General features: G+C 33.0%; 1 protein-coding gene across 1 annotated transcript; it reads left to right on the top strand.

The window, feature by feature from the left end:
* Positions 1–11654: 11654 nt before the first annotated feature.
* On the top strand, positions 11655–13646 carry LOC136025744 (putative ankyrin repeat protein RF_0381). The gene has a single exon (XM_065701731.1). The coding sequence runs from the start codon at positions 11655–11657 to the stop codon at positions 13644–13646; it is 1992 nt and encodes a 663-aa protein (XP_065557803.1).
* Positions 13647–14177: the final 531 nt, after the last annotated feature.

The following is a 14177-nucleotide window of genomic DNA, read 5'->3' as shown; positions in this document are numbered from 1 at the left end:
GTTTGGAAAAAATGAGCGTGGGTGGGGGCCTAGGTGCCCTCCAATTTTTTGGTCACTTAGAAAGGGCGCTAGAACTTTTCATTTCCATTTGAATGAGCCCTCTCGCAAAATTTTAAGACCACTGGGTCGGTACAATCACCCTTGGAAAAAAGAATTAAATAAATAAACACGCATCTGGGAATTGTGTTTTGGCAAAATATACAAAATTCTACATTCTTGTAGATAGGAGCTTGAAACTTGTACAATAAGGTTCTGTGATACGCTGAATCTGATGTTGTTATTTTCTTTAAGATTAAATTACTTTTAGGGGGGTTCCCCCATTTTCGAAAATAAGGTAAATTTTCTCAGGCTCGTAACTTTTGATGGGTAAGACTAAACTTGATGATGAAACTCACATATTTAAAATCGGCATAAAAGTGCGATTCTTGAGATGTAACTCTTGATATCAAAATTCTATTTTTTAGAGCTTTGGTTACTATTGAGCCGGGTCGCTCCTTACTACATTTCGTTACCACGAACTGTTAGAAATTACCTCTACTGGTAAGTTCGCTTTATGTTGGAAATAAAATGATAAAAAGAAGTTTTTTAACTGAAAGTAAGGAGCTAAATTAACGAACCGAAATTACTCCGTATATCAAAGGGGCTTTTCCTCCCTCAACACCTTGCTCTTTACGCTAAAGTTTGACTCTTTTTCTCAAGTTTACTTTTTAAAACAGTAAAAAACTTTAGCATAAGGAGCAGAGCATTGAGAAGGGAGAAAACCTTTTAATATACAGAGTAATTTCTGCTTGTTTTAAGTTTTAATGTCGCTCCTTACTTTCAGTTTAAAAACTTGTTTTTTTCATTTTATTTCTGAACGTTTCTCTGTTTCTGTTTCTCTTTTTGCCATTCTGGCATGTCCAATGAATTGTGGGACAGAATAGAGGCAGTTCAAAAAACGTGTCTAAGAATTATTTTCAAACAGGGTAAAGGGCCTTACATTTCCCTTCTTCGGACAGCAAATCTAGTCACCCTTAAGGAAATGAGAGTACAAACTTCCTTATTATTTTGCCAACAATATCGTGCATAACCCTTGTACTACTTCTCTTTTCCCTAGTGAATATTTACCCACCCGCCACGTCAGGGGCGGATCTAGGATTTTTTTTTGGGGGGGGGGGTGTACATGAAAGGTTACTCCGATAAACTTGTGGACAAAGAAATATCAGCAATTTAAAGGGAACTGCAACAATTTCTAAGTCGTGGGTAGGTAGTGGACATGGACTTTAATTTAATATAAAATCTGATGAGGTCTATTGAAATTAAAGTCAATTAGAAATATTGATACAAAAAAAGTAAGTTTATAAGAGCCACCTCGCCATAAAACACAATTAAAAGGTTGTTCACCCTCTACAAAAAAAATAATATCTTTCTTATCTTTTCTGCATAATTTTTAGCATTTGCACTTCTGGCGACTATAGCGAGTTACTTAAACTTTGTATTGTCAAAAAAAAATTAGTACCATATTTTGGTATCATACATTCTTTGGAACTAATTGTTGATTAAACATTAAGTAATAGTTCGTTTGATGATGTAGCAGGAAAAATAGAACAAAGAAATAGAAATATAATGCTTTCTTATTGTTGCTATTAGCAGCGGATTAAGTCAGAATTTTAAATCTCCCCTTCTTACGAATGAAGATTTTCGCCTCCCAGTTGTCATTTGTGGTAATACGGACAGATCCCCTTGATAAACTTAAATTTAATTAAATACTTTTTGGAGACATGTGTCATTAATAAAAATCTAATAGAGACTGCAAAAAGTAACTGAAACCTTGTTTCAAACTTCTTTGCAAAAAGAAACAGCCTTAATAATTAAAAACTTACTAAAATCTCGACTATTAAAAAAAAAAAAAAAAAAAAAAAAATTCGTCCCTAAAAGAACCAGAGCAAGCGGTCCCAACCACAAATCTACTACTATGTCAGGGGGAGGGTGCCCCCTGCATTCGCCACTGCCCCACGTTCTAATTCAACAAAAATCCCCCTTTTTGCCCCAATAAGAGTTTCCACTGAAAGATATAGAAGAACGTTCATCCTTCACATATTTGAAATTTTAAATTACTAACCCTCCCCTCTTATCGCTCCACTTTTAACTTGTAGTTTTAATGCTTATTTTGCAACTGCAAACTTTACAATTCTTGCAAGGTAAACTAAATTGTCATTTTGTTTAAATTTGTTTTCCCGGTTTTGATTTACGACTTTTTATGAATTGACTTTTTTACTGATTGCAATTTTATGATTTTAAACTGGTTTGATATTTATTACTGATTGGCATTCACCATTTTTTTGAATTTTTTTTTTATTGACACTAAAGTGTGAATTTGGCCCTTTTGGGCTTGTGATAGCCGTTTTGTAGAAATAAATCTTGCCTTGTCTAAACCGTAATTTGAAAATAATGTGATAGATAACCAGAACTTGAGTACGAAGATGAGATTGCTAAAGAAATAGCGAAACAACTGCCGATTATTCTATATAAGCTTTAAATTGTTGGTAAAACCAACAATAGTGAAATTAAACCAACCTAAATAGATACCGTCGGAGCGTTCTGTTGTTTTGGGATGAAAATATTTTTAAAAGTTATCGAACATTCTTTCTCTATAGCAGAAAAGACAATTATCAAGAATTAATAAGGTACAAGTTGTATTAATTGCAACCCAGAATGTTTCCCCATCCTAATAATTTTGATAGCAGTAAATCAATGACGTAAAATGAAAGACAAAGAAAAAACTTACATGTGGCGAATCACGAGCTTTTCATAATTCTCAAAAAGGTAAGGCAGATCCACAATCCAGCGTGAGCCTTTTAGAAGGTCTGACCCCAAATTTCTTCCAGAAGTGATAACTTTCAACACAGAAGGGGAATTTGTTCCAATTCCTTCGGAACTTGATTCGTCGTGAACCGAAGTATCCGTTAAGTCTTCTAACAAATATTTTGGTAAACGCGGTCTGCCTCTAGCCCGATAATTTAATTTCAACTTTTCACGATGGGCCTGCACATTTGGCAAATGGAGCCCTCGCATATTTCTTTTTTTTCCCATGTTACTGTGGTCAATAACAAAAACTATATAAGAATTTTATTAGGGCTTTGACCATTTTTATCGGGGTTCACTTACTAAGGGGTTGAATTGTTTCTTGGAAAGGCCTTGGACTTGAGACTGGTCATTTGACTGCTTTAGTATGGGTAATTTTTATTGGGGTTTATTTACCAAGGGGTTGGATTGTTTCTTGGAAAGGGGTTGGATTGTTTCTTGGAAAGGCCTTTGACTTAAGACTGGTCATTGACTGCTTTTGTAGTTTGCTTTGGTAGTTCTACAGCAAGACTCGGGTCTTGCTATAACAAATTTAAATATTCTGGGGACATTTTGTTTCGTTCATTAGTTATTTTGTTTCATTCATTAGTTATTAATTAGCTTGTTTTATATATTTTTAATTCTTATTTCAGTACGAAGATTATGCAAAATTGTACTTATACTACAATACATAAATTTGTCCTGAATTTATTTTAATTAAACCAAAACGATAGATCAATCTTTTTAAAATAAAACCATTGCTTCTTATTCGGCCCTTGTGCTGTGTTCAATTTATCTTTAGGATTAGACGCAGCTTATCCTTAATTATTTATACAATACAATTCTCTTATATATTAATTAACCGGCAGTTTGGTGTCTGCACCTTACTTCTTCTCTAGACTCTATTTAAACAGGTTAGAACTAAATAATGCTTGACTGAATCGCTCCTGAACAATCCGAGTGGTTAGCCCCTTGGTGTAATTTTTGCATTCTTAGATTCTCCGATTACAGCTCAATCTAACCTTTTGAGGGGAAATTTTGATTTCGGAACACAAATATGTAAAGTATTTGAAGGGACTGGAGCCAGGAGGTATATATTATAGAAAAAAGTTTCTTATTGACGAATAGAAAATTTTTTGCTCTATTTTTTTTATACCCCACAACAACAATGTCAAGCATAGCAATCTAGAATGCAAACCCGAAACAGGTTTTATAATTATTTTGGAATTATAAAAAAAATAATGGTCGGCTTTAAGATTTGATTATGCCAAAATATTCACCAGATTTTTTTACTTCTATTGACATAAAAACTGCCGAAATCACTAATTCAGGAACGTCAGGCAAACTCCATATGTTTGACATGGGAGGTATAGGAAGATTCTTTGCGAGTCCGTCCTGCCTTAAAATTATAATTTCTTACAGCGATGCCGGAGATAAATCTACCCCTTGAGGATTTACCCCATGGGATTTGGTAATTGATCTCAAGGTGCAAATAGTTTTAGTTTGCTAAACAAATATTTTAAAAAGATGATTATTTTGACGGGAAAATCAAGAAAACATACCTTATGTCTATGATGACCATAATTTTAATTAGTTACTAATTAAATAATATGCCTAATTAAATTACTAACTAAAGAACTTGTCAGATGGCATGCATAAAAAGGAATGAACGGTTATATATATATATATATATATATATATATATATATATATATATATATATATATATATATATATATATATATATATATATATATATATATATATATATATTACAAAATTGTAGCCATAGATTAGCATAGACTGCTGTCCACTTTTTTGCTCTCGGACTTTGTTTCACTGTTTTGGTTCTGAAAAGTAATTGGAAGTAAGTTTGCGTATCGTTTGTTTTCTTATTCCCCTCTGTCATGTCCATGTTTTACACTTGTTCATATATTTTGTTTATTTCCTTTCCAATTCCTCAGGACAGAAGTCGTTGGATTTTCTTTGTAATTTGTGTATATGTTGTCCCTATATTCTTTGCTCCTTTTCGTTTAAATTATACCCTATACCCTTTGAAATGATTTCGTATTTCAATTCAAAATGCAATACATATATAGAAAAACCGAATGAAAATCCATCAATTTAAAACAAAATCATTCCATTTTCGCAAGCGAAAATTTTATATAATGTTATATTGTAATTCCATCTCGATTCAAAATGTCTGAGCTAAATGTGTATGTATGAGGAAGGGGAAGAGGGGTACACTTTAGGCTTCTAAATGTCACTGAAAACTAAAGGGTCATTAGTTTTCAGCCATAATTTTTGTATGGGTGTTTTGTATCAAATGATTTTTTGCATATTTTTGAAAATGTATTGAACTTCGAATGAATTCCTGAGTACGTGTCAGGTTTGAGTGAAATGTGTTTTTATTAGTGGAGCAGCTACATTGTCAACTCATTATTGGGAAATGAAGGGTCGGCAACCCTCTCTCCCTCCTGGGGGCACAGGGGGGATATAATTGGGTTTTTCCCAATTATATTCTTTTGACTTTCATTAAAACAACTAAATTTATCTAACCACACATAGAAATAGGGAGGAAAAGTGGAGTCTCAAGGATTACTTGGAGAGAAGATCGACTAATAGAAAATAATAATCCTTTTGGTGTGTTTTTTTTGGGGGGGGGGCCAATGATAGGGCACTCATTTTATTTTCAGCAGCCAATGTCAGCAATCGGATTTTGTTTCATTAAAGTTGACTCTATGCAGTCAATTCACTTCTTCAAGTCTAATCGTTCTATTGTATTAGTTAAAACATATCTATCTATATATATAAAAATAAGTTGTCTGTGGGTCTGTCGGGTGACGTCATTATATGACGTCTGAATTATTTCATCATATACCAATTCAAAAACAAATGTATTCAAGCCGAAGTAGCTGAGTTGGTAAAGTATTATGTTCCAGGTTCCAGGTCCGAGAGGTTCCAGGTTTGAACCTTGGCTTTAGCATTAATACAAAAGAAAAAAAAACTAAAAAAGGTAAAAACTGCAAAAAAACTAAAAAAACTAAAAAAGCTAAAAACTAAAAAAAAAGAAAAAAGGTAAAAAACTAAAAACTAAAAAAGAAAAAAAAAACTAAAAAAAACTAAAAAAAAGGTAAAAACGTCGTTTGGTGCATTAATACAAAAGAAAAAAACTAAAAAAGGTAAAAACTACAAAAAACTAAAAAGAAAATACTAAAAAAACTAAAAAAGCTCAAAAACTAAAAAAAAGGTAAAAAACTAAAAACTAAAAAATAAAAAAAAAATAAAAAAAGGTAAAAACTACAAAAAAAACTAAAAAAAAAACTAATAAAAAACTAAAAAAAACTAAAAACTGAAAAAGAAAAAAACTAAAAAAAGGAAAAAACTGAAAAATAAAGGAGAAAAAGAAAACTAAAAACTGGGACACAGGGAATATAAATGACGACCGGGACACTCAAAGAGAAATTACAGACTGGGACACCGGGACACAAATGACGACCGGGACACCGGGACACAGGGAATATAAATGACGACTGGGACGCTCAAAGATAAATTACAGACTGGGACACAAATGACGACCGGGATACAAATGACGACCGGGATACCGGGAATATAAATGACGTCATTATATGACGTCTGAATTATTTCATCATATACCAATTCAAAAACGAATGTATTCAAGCCAAAGTAGCTGAGTTGGTAAAGCGTTATGTTCCACGTTCCAGGTCCGAGAGGTTCCAGGTTCGAACCTTGGCTGTAGCATTAATACAAAAGAAAAAAAAACTAAAAAAGGTAAAAACTACAAAAAAAACTAAAAAGAAAATACCAAAAAAACTAAAAAAGCTAAAAAACTAAAAAAAAACTAAAAAAAGGTAAAAAACTAAAAACTAAAAAAGAAAAAAACTAAAAAAGCTAAAAAACTAAAAAAAAACTAAAAAAAGATAAAAAACTAAAAGCTAAAAAACTAAAAAAAAAACTTAAAAAAAGATAAACAACTAAAAAATAAAAAATAAAAAAACTAAAAAAAAGGTAAAAACTACAAAAAAACAAAAAAGAAAAAAAACAACAAAAACTAATAAAAAAAAACAAAAAAAAACTAAAAACTGAAAAAGAAAAAAACTAAAAAAAGGAAAAAACTGAAAAATAAAGGAGAAAAAGAAAACTAAAAACCGGGACACAGGGAATATAAATGACGACCGGGACACTCGAAGAGAAATTACAGACTGGGACACCGGGACATAAATGACGACCGGGACACCGGGACACAGGGAATATAAATGACGACTGGGACGCTCAAAGATAAATTACAGACTGGGACACAAATGACGACCGAGATACTGGGAATATAAATGACGACCGGGACACAGGGAAACAACTACAAGGGGGATGCTGGGGGAACAGGGGGGATATATAAATGACGACGGGGACACAGGGAATGTTCGATTAGCAATCACCATCAAGAAAGCTCAAGGGCAATCATTAGAATAATGAGGTATAGATCTGAATACAGATTGTTTTTCCCATGGAAAACTATATGTTGCATGTTCAAGATTCGGTAAACCTGACAATCTATTTATATGCACAGACAATGGGACAGCCAAGAATGTTGTATATTCGCAAGTTTTACGTAGTTAAAAATATATATATATCTATCTATATTCACAGGTGGGACACAGGGACACAACTACAATGGCGCGTAACTAATATGGCACGTAACGACTTACGTGCACGGGGGGGCTTGGGGGGTGAAGTGCCCCCACCAACTAGGTGCTGGGGTGGCGCGAAGCGCCACCCCGACAGCTAGTCTAATGTAGAAAAAAGTATTTTACCTCATTTTAATCTTTCGCCTTGATTTTTTTTTTCGCTTTGTTCACCCTATATAACTCTATTATATCTTGGATTTAGTATTAGCTTGTATTTGTCAGTGTTTTTGTGTCTGTTTGCGCTTTTTAACTACGCATTCACATCGATTTGAACAAAATGGATATTTTAGTTTTTTCTTTTTAAGTTTTTCCTTCAATTCTTTAGTCTAAAAATGCAGCAAAGTATTTAGTTGCTACTCATCTATTTTTATAAAATTCAGTTCAGTTCAGTTGACTTTATTTATAAATCAAATACATTTAACTAATATGCAAGTACCCACACCAAGGAAGATATAAAAAGTTCTTGCGACTGGGCGGGCACATAAAACTCATTTTGTAACTAATAATTCACTACAAACGAAAAAATAACAACCAATTTTTCATCAACTCATCCATAATAATGACCTATCTCATAATAATAAACAGAAAAGAGAGAAAAAGGAAACGAAATATAAATAAATAAAAGAACTAAGAACCTTGGCTTAGCAAATACTTTTTCAACTTATCTTTAAATAACCCCAGTTACTCAGCCGCCCGAATGCTCTCTGGAACAGAATTCTACACAGTAGGGCCCAAAAATATTGTAGGGAAGGTGGCCCTAGTTCCGCTTCTGTGCGGGCCGACAAAATTACTAGCGTGACGCGTTTTATAATGATGCAAAGATTTTATGGGTGTTTGCTAAAAATAAGGCCCCGAAAATTTTGTAGGGAAGCCGGCCCTGTTTCCGCTTCCGTGTGGCACGACAAAATCACTAGCATGACGCTTTTCGTAATGATGCAAAGTCCTTACGAGTGCCAGCTAAGAATAAATCCTATGCTGCTTGATCTCTGAAATATTTAGCACTGTCTAGATGAATGGATTACCTTGTTCAGTTACTTTTTATATTTCATTGTTATTTATGGATTTCCTTGTTTAGCATAAATATATTTCATTGCTATTTATCACTAGGTTTTCTTCTAAAAAAGGTTCTTTTTTTCATCTTCTCCTGTCTCCTGCCTACAAAAGTTTTATATTAACATTATGGGAAATTCCTATAATTTCGTATTATCCATGTTCTTCGTCAATTTTTCTGCTTTTATATTTGTTTCAATACCTCTACCATTATTTTAAAAACATTCTAATAAGAGATAGTCGCAAAGTTTTGCGGCTATTAAATGCTTTCATAATCGCTATTCATAAAGTAACCAGTATATTAAAAAAGTCAAATGTTTTAGAAAAGGAGTGTATAAATTTTTTGGCTTATGGTTCACCTTAATTTTTAAAAGCAACAAAAAACTTTGCAGCTGGACTGGAAACTTTACTAAGTCGTCCCCAAATATTCAGACTCTTTGCGATTTTTTTGAATTTTCATTTTTTAATCTTTTTTTAAAATTTTTTTATAAATTTGATTCAGTTCATGGGAATCTTCCTATTATTGTAAAATAAATTAAATGATTTTCATATTTTTTTAAGGGTTCGCTAATTTTTATCCTGATCAAAGCATTTCATTTGTTTTGTTTCGTTTTGTCCTGAAATGTAGCCTGCTGGCAAGGACTAGATTTTTCGAAAATCGGCAAATACGAAGGACTTTACACTGAGCAGTGCATAATAGGCTGGTAAGAGTGGCAAATTTGACAAAAGAATCAAGAGAAAATGACACTGAAAACTTTAAATAACAATGGGAAACTGTAAAACTTTTAAAGTTTTGGAACTCGAATGAATTAGACAGTTTGGGAGGTTAGATGTAATCAAAGGGTTTAATATTAAAATTAAACAGTATTATAACTATGCCCTTATATTAAATTAAATGTACCATCAGAGATGAAATAACTCACATAGCTGCTAAGGCAAGGACTGTAAGCAATGCAATTTTTATCACTTTTTACAAATAAGATTTGATGTAAGGATCCTGCGTCTTCAAAAAGGGGAAATGTAATTAAGGAAAAACTTGCAAGGGAAAAACATTGTAAGAACATCTTGAGGCAATAAGTTGAAACTTTAAGAGAAGTTCATAGTTGCAGCAGTTACTGCAACCCAGTAAATAGTGAAACAACGCCCTTAGTAACCAGAAATCAGAAGACGAGTTTAGAGAAAAAAATTATGTGAGAAAAATGGCTAATTCTAGCTGAATTCAAGCCGAATCCCACGAGTAACTGTTATTTAAATTATTCTGAATGGTAAATGTTATTTTGAAAACAAATTTAAAAGAATTACAAAACGTAGTTTGAAAACTACCCCCCAAAAATGTCAAATCAAAATGAAAAGCATATGATTGAATTCACCATGGCTGAAAATTCTATGCGGGGAACTTACATAACTCTGACTAGAACGACTTGATAAGTCATTTATTGCATGGGTAGCACTGACGTGTCCTCTTTTTTCTTTTTGTTATCCTTCTCCACTATTGTTAGGGCACTGGAACATTATAGAGAGCTGTTTTAGAGTACATTTTAAAAGATATTACCAAATCTTTTGCAAGTCCCCAAACATAATACTTGAAATAAAAATATTTGTTTGCCAAATACAGAATAATTATTTTGTCATATACAGTATTATGAATGACGTCATAACTGTTTGATACAATTATATATGTGTTCTATTAAAACTAAGTGATAGCTTCGGTTTCAACAGGGGTTCGTCCTTTACCATATCCACCTAAAAGGCCAAAAACTGTTTCTGTGTGTGATATATTTTTGGCAGAAGATGCATCTTCATCTACACGATGAAATGACTTTAAAATGGCTTCATACATGTTAAAATCATAAAAACTTAAAACATTATGAGGTTGAATATCCTTCTTGATTATCAAAAAAACGTCATTCGTTATGACGTAATAAATTGAGGTGACCTTGCTTTAGCTTCTGCTTATATATGGATTTTTGAATTTTTTTGAATTTTCATTTTTTAATCTTTTTTTAAAATTTTTTTATAAATTTGATTCAGTTCATGGGAATCTTCCTATTATTGTAAAATAAATTAAATGATTTTCATATTTTTTTAAGGGTTCGCTAATTTTTATCCTGATCAAAGCATTTCATTTGTTTTGTTTCGTTTTGTCCTGAAATGTAGCCTGCTCGCAAGGAAAGTTTAAGGAACTTTAAGGGAAGTTCATAGTTGCAGCAGTTACTGCAACCCAGTAAATAGTGAAACAACGCCCTTAGTAACCAAAAATCAGAAGACGAGTTTAGAGAAAAAAATTATGTGAGAAAAATGGCTAATTCTAGCTGAATTCAAGCCGAATCCCACGAGTAACTGTTATTTAAATTATTCTGAATGGTAAATGTTATTTTGAAAACAAATTTAAAAGAATTACAAAACGTAGTTTGAAAACTACCCCCCAAAAATGTCAAATCAAAATGAAAAGCATATGATTGAATTCACCATGGCTGAAAATTCTATGCGGGGAACTTACATAACTCTGACTAGAACGACTTGATAAGTCATTTATTGCATGGGTAGCACTGACGTGTCCTCTTTTTTCTTTTTGTTATCCTTCTCCACTATTGTTAGGGCACTGGAACATTATAGAGAGCTGTTTTAGAGTACATTTTAAAAGATATTACCAAATCTTTTGCAAGTCCCCAAACATAATACTTGAAATAAAAATATTTGTTTGCCAAATACAGAATAATTATTTTGTCATATACAGTATTATGAATGACGTCATAACTGTTTGATACAATTATATATGTGTTCTATTAAAACTAAGTGATAGCTTCGGTTTCAACAGGGGTTCGTCCTTTACCATATCCACCTAAAAGGCCAAAAACTGTTTCTGTGTGTGATATATTTTTGGCAGAAGATGCATCTTCATCTACACGATGAAATGACTTTAAAATGGCTTCATACATGTTAAAATCATAAAAACTTAAAACATTATGAGGTTGAATATCCTTCTTGATTATCAAAAAAACGTCATTCGTTATGACGTAAGGTACCATATATAAGCAGAAGCTAAAGCAAGGTCACCTCAATTTATTACAGAGAACCATGCTGAAGACATCAACGCAAAATAAACGTTCACGTAACAAAGAGGACCAAGGTAAAAATGTTATACCTACCAAGCTTAGAAAAATTTTCATTTCAAATGGTGATACAATGGATGTCAAAGATAATGGAGGTAGAACGCCTTTACATATAGCTGCAGAGGTCGGAAATATAGATATTTGTCACCTATGGATTTCAAAGGGTGCTGTATTAGATGCCAGAAATTCTTATAGACAAACGCCTTTACATGTAGCTGTTGCGACTGGAAATCTAGATATTTGTCAGCTATTAATTTCAAACGGTGCGACAATAGATGCCAGAAATTCTTATAAACAAACGCCATTGCATATAGCTGTTGCGACTGGAAATCTAGATATTTGTCAGCTATTGATCACAAAGGGTGCTGCATTAGATGCCAAAGAGGGATGCACCTTTGCAAAAACACCTTTGCATAGAGCTGTTATGACTAAAAATCTAGATATTTGTCAGCTATTGATCTCAAAGGGTGCTGAATTAGATGCCAGAAATAATTATAAACAAACGCCTTTACATTGGGCTGTTATGACCCAAAATCTAGATATTTGTCAGTTATTGATTTCAAAGGGTGCGGCATTAGATGCCAGAGAATGTTATGGAGAAACGCATTTACATGCAGCTGTTCGCAGAGGAAATCAAGATATGTGTCAGCTATTGATAACAAAGGGTGCTGCAATAGATGCCATAGATTCTAGGGGAATAAGTCCTTTACTTAGAGCTGTTATGCGTAAAAATCTAGATATGTGTCATTTTTTGATTTCAAAGGGTGCTACAATAGATGCCATAAATTCTAGGGAAATTACACCTTTACGTATGGCAATTATGACTGAAAATCTAGATATTTGTCAGCTATTGATTTCAAACGGTGCTGCAATAGATACTGTAGATTCTAGTAAAAAAACACCTTTGCATAGAGCTGTTGCAACTGGAAATCTTGATATTTGTCAGTTATTGATTTCAAAGGGTGCTGTAATAGATGCCATAGATTGTGGGAAAGAAACACCTTTGCATATTGCTGTGGAGACTGGAAATCTAGACATTTGTCAGTTATTGATTTCAAAGGGTGCTGCAATAGATGCCATAGATTGTGGGAAAAAAACACCTTTGCATAGAGCTGTTGCGACTGAAAACCTAGATATTTGTCAGTTATTGATTTCAAAGGGTGCTGTAATAGATGCCATAGATTGTGGGAAAGAAACACCTTTGCATAGAGCTGTTGCGACTGGAAATCTAGATATTTGTCAGTTATTGATTTCAAAGGGTGCAGCAATAGATGCCATAGATTGTGGAAAAAAAACACCTTTGCATAGAGCTGTTGAGACTGGAAATCTAGATATTTGTCAGCTATTAATTTCAAACGGTGCGACAATAGATGCCATAGATTCTAGGAAAATTACACCTTTACTTAAAGCTGTTATGACTGAAAATCTAGATATTTGTCAGTTATTGATTTCAAAGGGTGCTACAATAGATGCCATATATTTCATAACTGAAACACCTCTACATTATGCTGCTTTTTATGGAAAACTAAAAGCCTGTCAGCTATTGATTTCAAACGGTGCTACAATAAATGCTTCAGATTCTAGTAACTCAACTCCTTTACACCTTGCTGCACAGAAAAGTCACTTGGATGTGTGTAGGCTACTAGTGTCAAAAGGTGCAGGCCTGAATTCTTTAAACTCCAATAATGAGACACCTTTAATGCTAGCGTTTTTTTCTAACCACTCAAGGGTAAGTGAATATCTCTTAGAAAATAACGCAGTTTTTCATCCGCACACGTTGAAATCAATTTGCCGAGATATAATAAATGAAAATCCACTCCAAATGTGCAATAATGTTTTGGAAATTCCGAAAATTTTTAAGAATTACCTAACTTATGAGGAAGAACTTGTAAGTTTCAAAAAATATCATCTTTTAGGTATTTTTGCGGAAAATGCTCTTTCTGATAGTTTCATTTAATTTTTAACGGCAAATTTGCCCCTCCCCCTTAGATTTTGTAAGTTACTAATACTCCAACCCCTTTACATTTTTGCTAATTGACGTCACTGGTTTGTACCATCTGCCAAATAGGGTATTTTGCGAAAAATTTCATGGTTAAAACATCTACAACAGAAGTTTTTATTTTGAATGCTGTGGCCATAAGTAAATAATGTTTCAAGCAAGGATTAAGATTTTCATCATTATTATTTGTTTGTTATGGAATTCAAGCGATTGCAGTGAATTCCATGCATATTGCGAAATTATAATCTAGATCCCTGCTTTCTTGATTAATCTACAAGATCAAAATTGATTCCCTTTGAAGATTGATCTAAACATGACTCCAAAGAAAAGTAAAGATATTGGAGGCCTAGAGATCCTATCTCTAGAAATATATACCGCGTATATAAGGTAACGGTTATTTAAGTCTTCTAAGTATCTGTTTGATTTGCCTTTGTGCTATAGAAGTTCGATGGCTATTGTGAAATTCAAAGTTGCTAACGCAAAGGTCAC

This window comes from Artemia franciscana, chromosome 4 (genome assembly GCF_032884065.1).
Source record: "Artemia franciscana chromosome 4, ASM3288406v1, whole genome shotgun sequence".
Taxonomy (NCBI): Eukaryota; Metazoa; Arthropoda; class Branchiopoda; order Anostraca; family Artemiidae; genus Artemia; species Artemia franciscana.
This window is presented reverse-complemented; position numbering and strand designations above follow the sequence as displayed.

Bases quoted from the DNA above. Each gene is read 5' to 3' on its own strand.
- LOC136025744 (XM_065701731.1), top strand. From the start codon at position 11,655: ATGCTGAAGACATCAACGCAAAATAAACGTTCACGTAACAAAGAGGAC.